General features: G+C 37.2%; 1 protein-coding gene across 3 annotated transcripts; it reads left to right on the forward strand.

The window, feature by feature from the left end:
- Positions 1-631: 631 nt before the first annotated feature.
- On the forward strand, positions 632-15,199 carry LOC116175772 (ankyrin repeat and BTB/POZ domain-containing protein 2). Of its 3 annotated transcripts, none has more exons than XM_031494072.1 (11): positions 632-1,226; positions 5,792-6,305; positions 6,352-6,555; positions 6,603-6,829; positions 6,878-7,282; positions 12,505-13,183; positions 13,236-13,394; positions 13,443-13,905; positions 13,954-14,276; positions 14,323-14,647; positions 14,699-15,199. In XM_031494072.1, the coding sequence occupies exons 1-11, from the start codon at positions 1,060-1,062 to the stop codon at positions 15,082-15,084; spliced, it is 3,852 nt and encodes a 1,283-aa protein (XP_031349932.1). In that variant the 5' UTR covers positions 632-1,059; the 3' UTR covers positions 15,085-15,199. The 3 variants fall into 3 exon arrangements, with proteins under 3 accessions (XP_031349932.1, XP_031349925.1, XP_031349940.1); XM_031494065.1 differs by having other exon boundaries at positions 14,323-14,622; positions 14,674-15,199; XM_031494080.1 differs by having other exon boundaries at positions 6,609-6,829; positions 14,323-14,622; positions 14,674-15,199.
- Positions 15,200-15,424: the final 225 nt, after the last annotated feature.

The following is a 15,424-nucleotide window of genomic DNA, read 5'->3' on the forward strand; positions in this document are numbered from 1 at the left end:
ATCGAAAAAGTACGAATTGTTTTGGATTCTACGCACCAAAATTAATAAGAAATGTTTTCCCGAGAAATTTTGGAGTAGTCGATTTTTGTTAAAAAAAAAAGGAAGATACTATGCGAAGTATTCGAATACTAAATATTTGTGAAAGTATTTGAGTTACAAATACAAACACTGCTTCCATAAAAGTATTTAATTACAATGTATTTGAATACTTTAAAGGATTTGAATACTAAAACGTATTTACAAAATCGAATACTGCCCAGCTCTGCCTATAGATATCGCAAAATTACCTATCTTTATCCTATAGCACGCACGAATTTAAAGTGTCATAGGACATTTCTCTTGCTCCATATTTATGTGAAGTATACCGTTAGGATTCTCTGTAAACGAATATAATAAATATTACCCTGTAAAAATTGACATGATCATTAGTGCAAATTTGAATAATTATCTCTTAACCGCCCCTCTGGCAACATCCAGCGTAATAGTGAACCCATTGATCTATTAGTTATGGATCGATTTTAATTTGAGAGGGTAGCATTGGACGGTCGGTGTACTTAACAATAGAAGTTTTTTTTAAAGGTGCAAGACGAAAACATTCTAGCTAGCTTACGAGTTCCTAAACCTGTTTCAGGTCGCAAGTCATGGGCGCACGATGTCCGATTTTCTACACTGTACGAAGAGAACTTCAAATCGCAACTGTCTTCTGCATTTACGGTGATATATTCTTCAAAATGGCTTTTTTGCAAAAGAAAACTCTCTAATTGAGATTTTGTCATTAATCGGCATACGGTCCGTTGAAATCCGCGCGCGTGGGGGTGTGTTATTGATGGTTGACACGTGCGCCAGTATATTATGTGTATTGTTCTGGTTTAAGTGAGCAAGTAAAATTAATCCAAATCGAATTTGAAAACACCAAAATGCGGTGATTACAACATTTCATTGATTAACTATACGAAGTTTTAAAGAAAATTATTATGGAATGTGGTAACCAAAAGAGAAGAATGAGCCTCAAGGGATTAACGATCATTGGAATGTCGCACGCACAACCTACTGAGTGACATGGCCCACCAAAATGGCTCAATACCCTCTGGCTGGGAACCGCTCGGGGGACCACCGTCAGAACCTCCCGAACAACCCTGGACGGGTGTGGATCACCTCTCCGGCCCACTTAATCCCTTATGTATCACAGATGCTGATCACGAAATATTAAGGCCAAAACCGAGAAGGTAATTAAACTAGTTTTTATTCATGTCTATCTTATGGGCGTATTAATCATTTTTACATTCCTCTGCATCTAACAGTGATTGAAATATTTATACAAAAATTACATTGTCAGCCTCGAGAGAAAGAACTTAGGGCTGCTGCGGATTAAAAAAAAATTCATAGGAAGATGCGAAACAGTATGTAATTTTCCGGTTATTACTTTAAATAACGCCCTTATTTAAAACAACAATACAAACGATATTCAAACTCCGTTCTTACGTTTACAACCGTGGCCTGTGGATTCTTTTAAATACAGCTGCGCTTAATATGAATCTGAAAGACTTCTTCAAACAAATCAAGGAACCTTATTTTTAATATCTCGTACATAATTTATTGTAATTGTAGAGGAGACAAGTACAAACATTTTTCAAACGAGGCTCACTAAGCAAGATTTTTTTAGTGTTTAATTTTAATATCTGATAATAATTGCAATTGTAAAATTTTATTTTTTACGGTTTTTCCCTCCCCCGTTAAAGAAAAGGGTTACCTACTTGTGTGCAAGGTTCCAATTGTAATTTTTCAGGGTAAATTTGTACGTTTAATACTTTTCCGGGAATTTCATTTTTAATACCCAACCCTCACCACCACCTTACATTTGAGATTTTTGGAACCAGAGTAATTAAAAATATAATTACCCATAATTCGTACATTTAATCCACTCACTGAAAATTTACCATCGTTTACTTCATTAAGACTTTTAAGGTAGGTGGACTGGCGAAGATTTGATGAAAGGGAGGGGGTTAACATTTGAGACAGTTGTTTTTTCACAATTTGGATTAAGATTTATCCCAAAAGCTTCGTCTCCTCTAAAGGATTTGGTAAGGAATGAGGTTCAATAACGGTATGTATGAATAAAAAACATTTCATGCCTGGCCCATAACCAGAATGAAGTAGCAGGAATACAGTGTATAAAACTCTGAACATGCAAATCTCCTATGTTCAATTCTGAAATATACAAGTCAAATATCCCTTAAGATATGCAACCAATCTTACCTACTTTCATCTTTTTTTAATGTTTTCCAATAAACTTCAATATCTGAATTATTTATTAAATTACGATTATTAATTATATTCTTAATAAAATCTATACAAATGACGAAAAAATGAAAACGTATTTCAATAATGACATTCACAGGATTTATCATGAATCAAATTCCGTCACTTGCCACAGTTTATAGTAGCATTACAACATTTTATGTTGATGAATTATAGAAATGAAGTTAAATATCTTAGCGTACATAGAAGAAAATCGAACTATATCACTGTTCGTAATTTAGCTAGAGTAATTGCCCGTATTGAATTTGACAGTTCACAGCATATGAGCATAATTCTAATAACTGAAAGAATACTATAAAACCACTTAAAATACAGTTTCACAGTTAATAAGTCGAATTTTGTCGTTCCATTATTGTAGTTGTTGATCTAGAATGCCACTTATCCTCGCACTTATTGTAATATAAGCTTGAAGAGGGGGGATTGATAGCTGATGATAAGCTTTTCCTACCCTTTAATAAACAAAATCATTATTCTTCTTATTATTATCATTACTTATTTTGTTTACACTGCTGCCAAATTTCTGTGTAAGGTGGGTTGCATAACTGTCAGGCATTGACTTGTATATTTAAGAATGGAACATAAGAGATTTATGTTTAGAGTTAAAATGTACGCACTGTATGAGCATGTTGAATTGCATATATTGATATTTAGGATTTTGTAAAGGAAGTATGGAAAATATTAACCACAGTTTCCACCCGCCAGCCCCCTCTGGCTAGGGTCCTGTATATTACACTTAAATTTCAAAAAATTTTATGTGGATTTTTTGGGGCGAAGGAAACTACTGCGTTGCCATTTGATTTTTGATAGAAAGCGCAATTTTTTGTAGCTCATAATGGCCAAATAGAAAATACTAGCTCCGTGTTTTGAACAAAAACGCAACCGAGACTTCAAGCTACAAATTACTTCATCACAGTAAATTTGTGCTTCCTCCCTGAGGTTTAGAAAAAAGTGCATTGCGTGACTGAAATCACGTAGGTACAAAGAAAGGGAAATTTTTTCAGCTTCCAAAAAGATGGGTATATTTTTTCCGTATGCTCTAAATTTTCCCATCTCTGAAACGCAAAACTTTACCCGTCGTCCCCTTACTATTTTAGTGTAACCAAAGCAAAATGTAATATTTTCACAAAGCTTCATGAATTTCTTCAAAATTAGATTATTTTCAACAAGATTTTACCTACGTATTTCAAAAGTATGTACACCAGTAGCGAGAGGACAGCCATCTCCTCCCCTTTTTTTATGACGCCACACGCGCTGCGCTGGGATTGGCTGCGCCATTTTGTGGCGGTAAATTTGAATATGCGCGGGGGAATTGAATTTTTGAATTTATGTCAATCATCTTATTGCAGTAAATTTGAATTTTCTACTGTGTCATTTTAAACATACAGGGTATACCTAATGATAGTTATATACAGGGTATATGTGATGAGTGTTTTTTTTCCCGATGTCTGCCATTTAGGTAGCGGTAAATTTGCAATTGTGCCGGCACCTAGTGGGGATTGATGGGCTTTACAAGAATCGGAAATATAGTTTTCTGTAATTAGCGTCTAGTGACTGATTCGTGAAATAGTGTCGTGTTAGTAAATTCGAAAATTAATGCATAGGGAGCTGCGAAAGATATATACATGGTGAAATTTAAATATACAGGTTGTAATGATAGTTATATACAGGGTATTTGTGATCGATGTTTTGTGCGAGTGCCAATAGGTCGTTAACTGGACGGCCATTTTGTTTCTATAAGATTAACGACATTTAATTAGGATCTTTACTTGGCATTTACCACATTTACCATGTGATGAATCACTTAATGAACAGTCATCAGCAGCTACGTAAGTATATAAAAATCATTATTATAACTACGTATGGGTAAAATGCCAAACTATTGCTGGTAAACCACTGAAGTTTGCTGGAAAACTATTGGTTTGTTTATTGATATTTCAAGACGCATTTTTTGTCTGTGTTTAGGAGCATTTACAGTCATTTGCTGACAGAACAAGCATGGATTTGGAAAATCCTTTATGTACTGAATGCCTTATTAAAGACAATAACGCTCGTGCATGATTTTGACCTTTCCGTCTGTCCGTCCGTCCATCTATGCACATGATAACTCGCGAAAGGTTTCGAATTTTCCAATTCTGCTTTCAGTAATAGATAGACAACGGCCAAGGGACTAACTGATTAAATGTTGGTCAATACCGGAAGTGACCTTGTCGCTCGTTGTCTACCTATAAAATCATACTGTAGGTATTGCCAGATTAGCATAAAAAAATTACCTACTCAATAGCACATTTTTCACGCAAGTAGCTACGGCGTTCGCCCGTTCTTCCTGTAGCGTGGAATTAATTTGCATATCCATTACCGTTTTTGGGAAATAATTTCATTTTTAATTAAATGGAGTAGGTATTTGTTGCTATTAATAATAATAATGATACCTACAATTTCTACAATCCGTGGTAACGTTATTGAGTGATGAATAATCTAAATCGCATCGTAGTTTTAAACCAATTTTAAACATTAATTAAGTATAATATCTACTAATATAGAAACGTGTACCTATTGTACTTATACACTTTGCGTGAGAATATTGTGACAGTGGTAGAAAGTACCTTACTTTTCTTTTCCTACCGAAGAAAGTGTGTGCGAATATTATAAGTTTAGTGTGTAGGTACACTAATGTTTGGGTTATCCACTTGGAAATGTAATTATCTAATCAATCAAATGTATAACATTACCGCCCCTCCTTTCGATTCAAATAAGTAAACTGCTTAGTCCTGGATTCAACAATTTTGCAAATGCGACATGTTGGTTGAAAAGGAAATTTTTAAACAATAATGAGAAGTAGCTCGTGCACTTATATTTACGGTATCAGCTAGGCTTTCTTTTATTTGCACCGCGATAATTAGTTCTTAACGTTCATTGCATTGATACGGATGTTGCAATGAAGAAATTAAGATGAAGTGCTCCGAAAACTGTGATTGTGTATTGTGCTTGGAACTAAATTTAATTGATAGGACTATGTCTGTAGAAAAGACTGTTTCCGACAACTTTATTTTAACTTCAAAAACAAATTATGGCCAGGACATTTTCGAAAACAAAAATTTTACATATTTCGGAGCAACTTTGCATAAAGGGAACGGTCCTTGTGACGATTTGTGCGTCAACAAACATAAATCTGTTGTATACATCAACGATTCTATTAAAGAAAATGAGAGTAACGTAGTCAGTGAAGTGCTAGACGAGTTTATGAGCTTAAATGGTTATCCCAGTAGTAATTTGATTAATATTGTTTTCAAAGACACATTTCCTTTTGCAAACCAACTAATAAATGAGCTCAATTCGACTAACATCGATGATAGCTGTGACGATCTTCCTCTAGGAGTCGAAGCTGACGTATTTAACAAGAATTATCGTAAACGACAAAGGTGCCTGCCAAAAATGTTAATCCACAACCACCAACACCTTTCATTTGTTTTAGACTGTCGAGTAACTCCAGAGCTGAGCAGGTGTATCCATCTTTAGAGGGCAGCGTGGAAAATAACAAAGAAAATAAGTCGTTACATGGAAATCCAGCATCAAATGCCCTACAGGGGAAAGTTTCGTACAACTGTACGTCATCAGAATCCACACAATTTACGGAGAGGATGGTATCACCAAAATGTAAAGTCGATCATTTTCCTCAACTTTATATTGCCAATAATGTTAAAACAGCGACATTTAACGAACAACCTGATAAGAGCAACATATCGAACGCTAAAAATAATCTGATGGCCAATCGAGAATATGGTAGTAAGTATAGTTGCAATCATGTGTCGATGAGCATGGTACCAGAAAGGGATACGGCCCCCAATAAAGTTTCGAGTGCCATCGGGAGCTTGAAACTCCCAAATTCTTCTCAATGTGTTTCCAAATACAACGAACCAGATGACCAACACCGCATGGTGACCTTAAGGCCGCACCACCATGTTAGTATAGACGAGCTGCGTTTGCAGGTGAGTAACATCCTCTTTCGCTAGCTACCTACTTATTTGTAAATAGCAACGTGCACAACATTGCAACAGCTCATCAGATGAAAATCGGTCATCCGGCCATGCGAGCATGTCGGACACAGGCAACAGTTCCCCTCGCGGGATCAACTCGGCAACCCATGACCGCCTAACCGCCGGTGTTATTCAACGGTCTACAAGATCTCGAGGAAATTCGCAGCACACAAGATCGCGCCATCGCGCCACCCCGGCAAAGGTACCCTCTTCTAAACCCTTTCCTATTGTTTCCACTGGCAAATTTAGCTTCAGGTGCCCTGGAGCGGAGAGGGGGGATTGGAGGATATTAAAATGGCACTGCAACAGTTGACTATGCGATCCCATACGTCAACGAGTACCTATTCGAGTGTAAGCGCGGGATCGGAGAGCTCGGAACCGGCAGTTCGTCGTTTAATTCGCCACTCATCCCTAGAGACCATAAATACCAATATTACAAGCGCCGATGAATTCGTATGGGTCGATTCGCACAATCGGTCAGTATTACGCCTACGTCGATTAAATGAATGTCGGGTCATTTTTAGACTTGTCGAATTGCAGCACTTGCCCTGGACCAATCATTGCATTCTTCGCGTTTTACAAACGGGAAGGTGTCGTGATCACATGTCGAGAGTAAGTGTCGAAACCATACCGCGACTGTCATACCTTTTGCAACGCGCCCTCGTGCGGCTGAGCAGGGAAACTCAACGCTTATCTTCCAATCTTGGTATATGTACAAAGCACGATATTATGATTTCTTTTCGGATTATACTGTGTCCGCCGTTGGCCGATTCGTGCATTAAAGCGTGCCAACGGGCCGCCGCTATGCTGGCCATGTCTGGGGATGGAGCGTTTCGTCAAAGCAAATCGTCTCGGGCTGGATTGCAGCTGCATGTTGGTAGATTCCATCGATGGATGGTGGACGTGAAATTCGCACGATTCATTCATGAGTAAGTTGAATTCGATCAATTAATTTGAAATTGAAGCACAAACTGCACGCCAAAAGTGGAGGCAATTTTTACTCAATTTAAAATATCAACATTTCGCACACACTTTGATCCAAAAGTAGACAAATTAATGCGCCAATTTCAAATTTCCAATTGAGTGCAACTTGGCGCTTTCGTTTCTCCACTTTTCGCTCAAAATTTGTGCTAAATGTTTATTTTAAACTGAGTGAAAATTGACGCTTTAATTTGAAGTACAGTTTGTGCTTAAATTTTGAAATTTCAAACGACGTAACGCAAATTTCAACATTCAGTACAAATTTTGATCAAAAAGGGGGCAAATTAAAGCGTCAATTTTCCCTCAGTTTGAGATCTCATCTTTCAGCACAAATTTTGAACCAAAAGTAAACTCACTCACTCTCCAATTTCAACATTTAGCACAAATTTTCAGTCAAAAGTAGATAAATTATTGCGCCAATTTTCAGTCAGTTTGAAATTTCTACATTTAGCCACAAATTTTGGTTCAAAAGTACAAAATTATCCGTCAATTTTGACTCAGTTTGAAATTCCAAAATTTATCACAAATTTTGGGGGAAAAGTGGAGAAATTACTTATGCGTTTCACTCACATTCAACATAAATTTTGAACTCAAAGTAGCCAAATGAATACGTCAATTTTCACTAAGTTTTCACATTACAACATTTAGCGCCAATTTTGAACTAAAAGAATAGAACAAACAATGAACCCATTCTCAGCTTAAATTCTGAACATTTACCACACGTTTTCAACTAAAAGTGGACAAATCAACAAGTAAAATTGCAATCAATTTGAAATTTGAACAAATTTTGACCTAAAAGTAGACCAAATAATGCGCCAATTTTCCCTCAGTTTAAATTTCAACATTAGGCACAAATTACAAATGTTCACTTAGTTTGAAATTTCATTATTTAGCACAAAGTACAAATTCTGAATTAAAAGTAAACAAATTAATACGTCAATTGTCAATCAATTTAAAAATTTATCATAAATTTTGAGGGGACAGTGCGTCAAGTTTAACACCATTTGAAATTTCAACATTCAACACAAATTTGGACCCAATTTAATGCGTCAAGTTTAACTCGGGTAGCAATTTCAAATTTTAAGCACAAATGTTTCACTGAGTTTGAAATTGCGACATTTAGAACGCATTTCGAGCGGAAAGTGTAGAAAATAATGCGACAAGTTTCGCCCAATTTTAAAATTCAATATTCAGCACAAATGTTAAATTAAAGGTAGATAAATTAAAGCGTCAATTTTTACTCGGTTTAAAATTTCGATATCCAGCAGACATTTTCAGCGAAATGTGAAGAAATTGATGTGTCAAGTGTTATTCAGTACAATTTTTGAAGTAAAGGTAGACAAAATTCTACATTTAGCACAAATTTTGAGCTAAAATAGACCAAATAATGCCTCAATTTTCACTACGTTTAAGATTTCAGAATTCAGAACAAATTTTGAACTAAAAGTAGACGAAATAATGCGCCAATTTTGACAATTTGATCAATTCAACATTGATCAATTTGAAATTTCAACAATCAGTACAAATTCTGAACTAAAAGTGAACAAAGCAATGCGTTAATTGTGAATCCATTTAAAATTTCAGTATTTGGCACAAATTTGGAGCGGAAAATGGAGAAAATAACGGTTCAAGTTCAGCTCAATTTGAAATTTCACCATTCAGCACAAATTTTGAACTAAAACTAGACAAATTAATGCGTCAATGTTCACTTAGTTTAAAATTTCAACCTCTAGCACAAATTTTGAAATAAAAGATGAAATAAAAGTAGACAATTTATAACGTCAAGTTTTACTCAGTTTGAAATTTCAAAATTTTGAGCACAACCTTGCGTTAAAAGTAGAAATATCAAAGCGTCACTTTTACTCAATTTAAAGTATCAAAATTTTCACTGAAAGGTGGAGAAAATAAAGGGTCAAGTTTCACTCAATTTGGAATTTCAGAAGTCACCACGAATTGTGAGGTAAAAGAAGACAATCTAATGCGTCAATTCTCACTCAGTTTATTTAGCGCCAATTTTGAACTAAGAGTATGCAAATAAAGCGTCATTTTTCACTCAGCTTGAAATTTCAACGTTGGACACGAGCGTAAAGTAGAAAAACTAAAGCGTCAATTTTCACTTGAAGTTTCAGCATTTAAGCACAAATGTTGAGGTAAAAGTAGACAAATGAATGCGTCAATTTTCAGGCAGTTTGAAATTCAGCGCAAATTTTGATGTATACAAATTAAGCGTCATTTGAAATTTCAATATTCAAGATTCAACACAAGTTTTGAACTAGAAGTACACAAATTCAAGCGTCAAGTTTAACTCGGTTTGAAATGATAATTTCAATTCAGCATAAAATTTTGAAATAAATACCAACAAATTAGTCATTTAAACATCTAAATTACAAATACACCGATAAGCGGCCCTATTGGATTTTTAGATTTTTATTTTTTGTAAAAAAGCAATTGTATTACAACGAGCATTCAATAGACATTTTCACATGCTTAGATGTACTCTTCTTCATCGTAAATTAGATCGGTTAAATTACCAAAATTGTGTATTTTTTTCTACTGAATTAAAAAAAAACGAAAACAACATCGCATTGTTCAGATAATAACAAAAACGTGTGTGTTTCATGTGGAACCCCCTGTATATTATTACATCATATGACAGCTTTTTAAAGTCTCTACAAAAGTTTTTAGTGCACCATAACCAAAATCCCTCAAATAATCAAAATTTTTCAATTATTTTCATAAATAATCACAATGGACTTATGAGTTTTGGAAATTTTCTTGCTTGAATTTGGAAAAACTGATTTTTTCTATTAACTCCAAATCTAATGGGTTCGTGTAAAAATACATGTAATACAACGGCTTCAAATTTGCCCAGATGTTGATATCTGTAAGAAGATACAGATCCAATTTTCCCTGATAATTCCACCAAATATAATTTACGATGATTTTTCTTAAAGATATGCAACCTATAATTTTACATGCAATTTTACACGCAAAAATACAAAAAATATGCTGGACACGACTCATCATACAACAACACTAATGCGGAAAACTCAATAATAGAGCTTTACATGGTGGTGCATATTCGTGTAGGTTAAGTGAGGGCAAAGAAAAAATGAAAATCTCAAATTCCCATTTTCATTTTCCTGGATCGCAAATGGACGATTCCCTTTAGCACCTTCTATGGGCACTTTTTTCTGAGAATCTGAATCTGTTTTCGGAATGTCCATATCACGCTATATATAGAAACTGCAGGCTACTACTTTCTTTATGGGCGCCACATTTTTACGGAATGAGTTAGACGACAAAAAAGAAATTCATTTAAATGCATCGTCATCATAGCCATGTTGTTTCAGCACGACCTAGTTACCCGTGGATGTTTTGATGAGAAATGAATGCAAAACATTTTTGATTCCGTAAAAATCTAACATAGTACGCTTAAGCAAAAACAAAGTAATAGCGTGTAGCTTCTACATCTAGCGTGCTATGGAAATTCTAATAACAAATTCAGATTATCCGAAAAAAGTGCCCATAGATGGAACTAACAGGAACCGTCCATTTCCGATCGTTTAAGCCAGGAAAAATGAAAAGAGAATTTGACGTTTTCAGTATTTCGGTGATCTCAGATTTTTGAAAAATTTAAAAAGTGTTTTTTTAGCCACAAAAAGGACCAACTTTGCCCCCATTTAACTTACACTGTAACTCTCACCGTTGCGGAGCTCCCAATGGTGAGCCACGAATTTGAATCACCCTGTACCGGCAGGCAGACTTTTATTAACACGACGGTTTTTTGTTTACGAGTTGCGAATGTTTCTTATATTACCTCAATAGGAGAAATCTTCACTAAGTAACAAATTTTCACGCTTGTTTTATATTACCGTGGGCGGTTATAACAATTATAACAATTGCCCTTTTTAGCGTAACACAACGAAGTTGCGATAACGCCTATATGCGCAATTTTCCGTCGTCTGTCTGTCTATTCCTTCGAAATTTCGAGCCCTAGGCCACCTAGAGACTATTTTAGCCTCTTTTCTTTATATAAAAAATCTTTGATTTAGCATGGATAAAGCTGACCCGCTCGAATGAATTCATTTAAATGTAAACACACGAAACTCGCGTTTAAATTTCCGTTTCAAGAAAATACCCGCAATCGCAACTTGGTTTTCTGGTGTCTAAGACAAACGGCTCAGCTCAAACAAAATTATTTCGCGACGAAACTACATGTTTACTTTTTGGTAGGTAGTTCCCGACAGAATTTCTGATAAAGCTTTCCCCGGAATAAGAAGAAAATAATTTTTTTTACTAAACACTGCTATGGACAGCGCACTGGTCGCTTCGGTGTCTCAAACGCGAATTAATTCAAAATCTTCGGAATAACGCCTACTTAATTAATTACTTTTTTCAAAATGGCATTTCTGGTTATTAAGTAAAAACAAATCTGATTGGCGGTACCCACCGAAATGAACGAGACCTGTACGTTATATCTACCCACCCATTGCATCTTTAAAATGGGTACAATAAACGTTATTTAGCTATTTTTGCAACAAAATCCGACTGAGATAATAAGAGTACACCTGGAGCCGAGGATTTCCTAAAGTTATTAAGAGGCCAACACGCTATAGAAATCAAATTCAATTACTTACGGATTTTTACAGTTCCTCCTGTCGTATAATTAATTATTGGAAAATTCCACCCTGTAATTTTGACGCTATGTAGAGTTTCTATGGTATGTAACTCCCAAACTGTTCGAATCTTTAAAATCTAAAAAATTTCATATTTACTTTCAAAAATTTAGAGCTGTTTTTTTTTGCAAATTGATGCTTAGATACCAATTTTGATGTAATTAAAAACAATGCCAGCGGAATCAATTTTTGATAGTTTATCCTAGAAATTGAGCTACACCTCAAATTCAAAATTCGTGACTTAAAAAGAGAGTACAGTTGCCGACGGTTCGTATTCATTTTATCATTTGCGTGTGTCTGTATGCAAACTCTTTATAAGCTAAACCGTTTACCAGAAGTTGGGGTAGCAATTCGGAGTAATCAGCTCTACTGATTTTGAGGCAGATCAATCAAACACTTGAGGAAACCGTTCCAGCGTGATTTTTACTAGTGGATTTGATGACTCAGTAACATCAATAGCTACTGAAGCTTTTGAAAATTTTCCTTTACAGATATGCTGCCGTGTATCTCTGCGCGGGTGTTGAAAATCTACTCGAAGAAATACTGCTGCAGTGTTTGCCAAGTGACTCCGACATTACGATCACGGCGACCCTTTTAGAACACGCCATTGCCAACAACGGAGATTTATGGGGACTTTTGCAGCCGTACGCCCACCTTAACGCCGGCCGCATTGCGTCCGGAGCTCTCGCGCTTCCGAGGTGGGCCTCCACGTCGAGCGTTACTTCGGGGCGCGATTCCAGTAGAGGCAGCGGTCCGCCCGAACCGTCGTTGATGACAACGTGCGTCGGGTCACTGTCCGAGCTGCAAGAGCTAATCAACAGGATGCATCCACGAATACCTCTGTGCCCGCAGGCTATTAGAGCGCTGTTTTACTTTATGAGATGTTCGCAGTTGGAGCATGGAGAGCAGGGAGATAGCGCGGTACAGGAGTTGTGCTATGAGCGGGCGTACGTTGTTCTGCCGCCGCTTGTTGAGTGGTTAAGGGTGGCAGCTGCGCACGGTGAACACCGGTTTGCAGCAGTGCTAGATCGCGATGACATCATGCAGTCTGCGAGATTATTACTTCCAGGTGTGGACTGTCCCGTCCGACCCATTGGAGAAGAAGCAATCCGAATAAGACGCATGAATGGTGGCGAAGAAGACTATCTCGAAGCGTCCAGGCAAATCAAAGTGAGCAACATTATTAACTGAAGGAACTTTAACAATGCTTGAAATGTTACAGATTGAATTGGCGTTTAGGTTAATGCTATCGGGTAGACCTGAGCTGATTCAACAGGCTATAACCTTGTTACCCACATCGACAGGACTGGACACATTCACTTTGCAAGGTCATACAGCATTGATGCTTTCAGCTCTTTACAATGATGATATAACGCTGCTGGTTGGTAAATTCACAACGTTGTCCGTTGCCTACAAAATGTACTTGCAGGCATTATTGGACGCGGGCGCCTCCTGCGACGTAGAAACGCCAGCAACTGGGAATCCACTATACGCCGCAGTTAATGGCGAGACCCAACACTGGACCGCGCTTACGTATGCAGCAGCTCGCGGACACACGCGCTGTGCTCGTTTATTATTGGAACGGGGTGCTAACGTTGAAGGAGGTGCCAATCTCAGCGAAGACAAGTGCACCCTTACACCTCTTCAAGTCGCCTGTGGAGCAGGCGCAGTCGATATGATTGCGCTATTACTCGCACATAGCGCAAATCCGTTCATATCGACACAGCTAAACGATACACTCTGTTACTCGGCTTCTGCACAAAGAGGTTGCTATAGCGCCTTGTCTGTTGCCGCGGCCCACGGTCAACGTGCCATTTTGCAAAAACTAGTCGCTCAACCTATAACCACAGTAAACAGAGACGTACTATCTTTAGAAGAGATGTTAGCCGAAGGTATTATCAGTAACTGGAAACAATAAGGCGTGTTACCTTAATTTTTAGGAACATCCACAAAAGACAATGGGTCAAGTTCCTCAAGCTCTACCCCACAATTTAATAAAATGCAAATGAAGATATTACAAGAGACCATGTACCACAGCGCAGAAAATAATCACCTTGATATCACCGTGGAAATTCGCACGTTGGGAGTAACGTGGTCTCTTCATTGTTGGATGCACTCACTGGGAGCGGCTCACGAAGCCAGACTAGATTGCGTGATAGATCAGCTATTGCAAGACTTTCTCCAAGTGTGTCCCGACGATTATAGTTCGCAATTTGTACAAGAATGTCTACCATTACTGTTCAATATATTCCGTTACAGCAAGGTAACTACCGATTACCTGATCTGGTTTATACTCCTCTCAATTCTAGAAAGAGGGCACCACGCTATTGTTGGCCGATATTTTTTCTACCTGTTTCGGGTGGGAACCTATCAAACCGGTTCGCGATTGCGTTCCAAGCAGCAGTGTAGGTTCTCGGATTGACCCCAAGTATGTCAACAATCCAGAACTAAGCGACGTGACATTCAAAGTGGAAGGACGTTTATTCTACGCCCACAAAATAGTACTCGTTACAGCAAGCCCCCGATTACGAGCGATGCTGAGCTCAAAGTTGTGCGAAGGAGGCACTCCCACAGTTCAAATTAACGACATTCGTTATCACATTTTTCAAGTAATATGTGCTTGCCTTCATGAAGGTAATAATTAGCACTAAACGTTTCAGATTGTTATGCAATTTCTTTACCAAGGGGGATGTAAAGATTTGGAACCAGCGCCCGAGGACATCTTGGAGCTTATGGCGGCTGCAAATTTTTTTCAACTGGAAGGTCTACTGAGATATTGCGAAGGGCGATGTGCCGCGATTTTAGTGTTGGATAATGTCGTTTCTATGTACATACACGCAAAAGTATATAACGCAATTCAACTGTTAGAGTATTGCCAAAGCTTTCTGTTGCAAAACATGGTCGCACTGTTAACGTATGACGACTCTGTCAAGAGACTTTTATTCGCTAAGAAATTACCTAATCACGATGTGCTTGGAGGACTGCTAAGCACGTTGCAAAACAGAATTAAAATGCGTAGATCGCAAGGTAACGCATGTAAACTTCCACTGAGGAGTGGAACCAGTAAGTAATAAGCTTATGTGCTTAACGTACGCACGTACCTATTTATTGTTACAGAAGTTTTTGTTTTGTATTATTTACGTTTCCTATTTATATTAAGCACTTAATATACATTTTATATAATTATCCTATGTATTTGATTAATGAAAGGTAAGTATAAAAATTACATCTTTCCTGATGCATATGGAAACAGGTAGATATTTTGCTCACATTTCACCATAGGTGCCCGATACCCAAAGGTTTTCATAATAAACGGGTTGCCTTGATTTCAACAAGAGAAGGAGAGCCAAATCAGGGCTGACAACAGTAGAGTAACTGTAACTGTAATTGAACATGAAACTTCTCTGTTTC

This window comes from Photinus pyralis, unplaced genomic scaffold (genome assembly GCF_008802855.1).
Source record: "Photinus pyralis isolate 1611_PpyrPB1 unplaced genomic scaffold, Ppyr1.3 Ppyr1.4_LG1, whole genome shotgun sequence".
In the NCBI taxonomy this organism is placed as follows: domain Eukaryota; kingdom Metazoa; phylum Arthropoda; class Insecta; order Coleoptera; family Lampyridae; genus Photinus; species Photinus pyralis.

Coding starts and splice junctions, on each gene's coding strand:
- LOC116175772 (XM_031494072.1), top strand. CDS start 1,060: ATGGCCCACCAAAATGGCTCAATACCCTCTGGCTGGGAACCGCTCGGG. Junction 13,184..13,235: donor AAGCGTCCAGGCAAATCAAA/GTGAGCAACATT, acceptor GAAATGTTACAG/ATTGAATTGGCGTTTAGGTT. Junction 14,277..14,322: donor ATATATTCCGTTACAGCAAG/GTAACTACCGAT, acceptor TCTCAATTCTAG/AAAGAGGGCACCACGCTATT.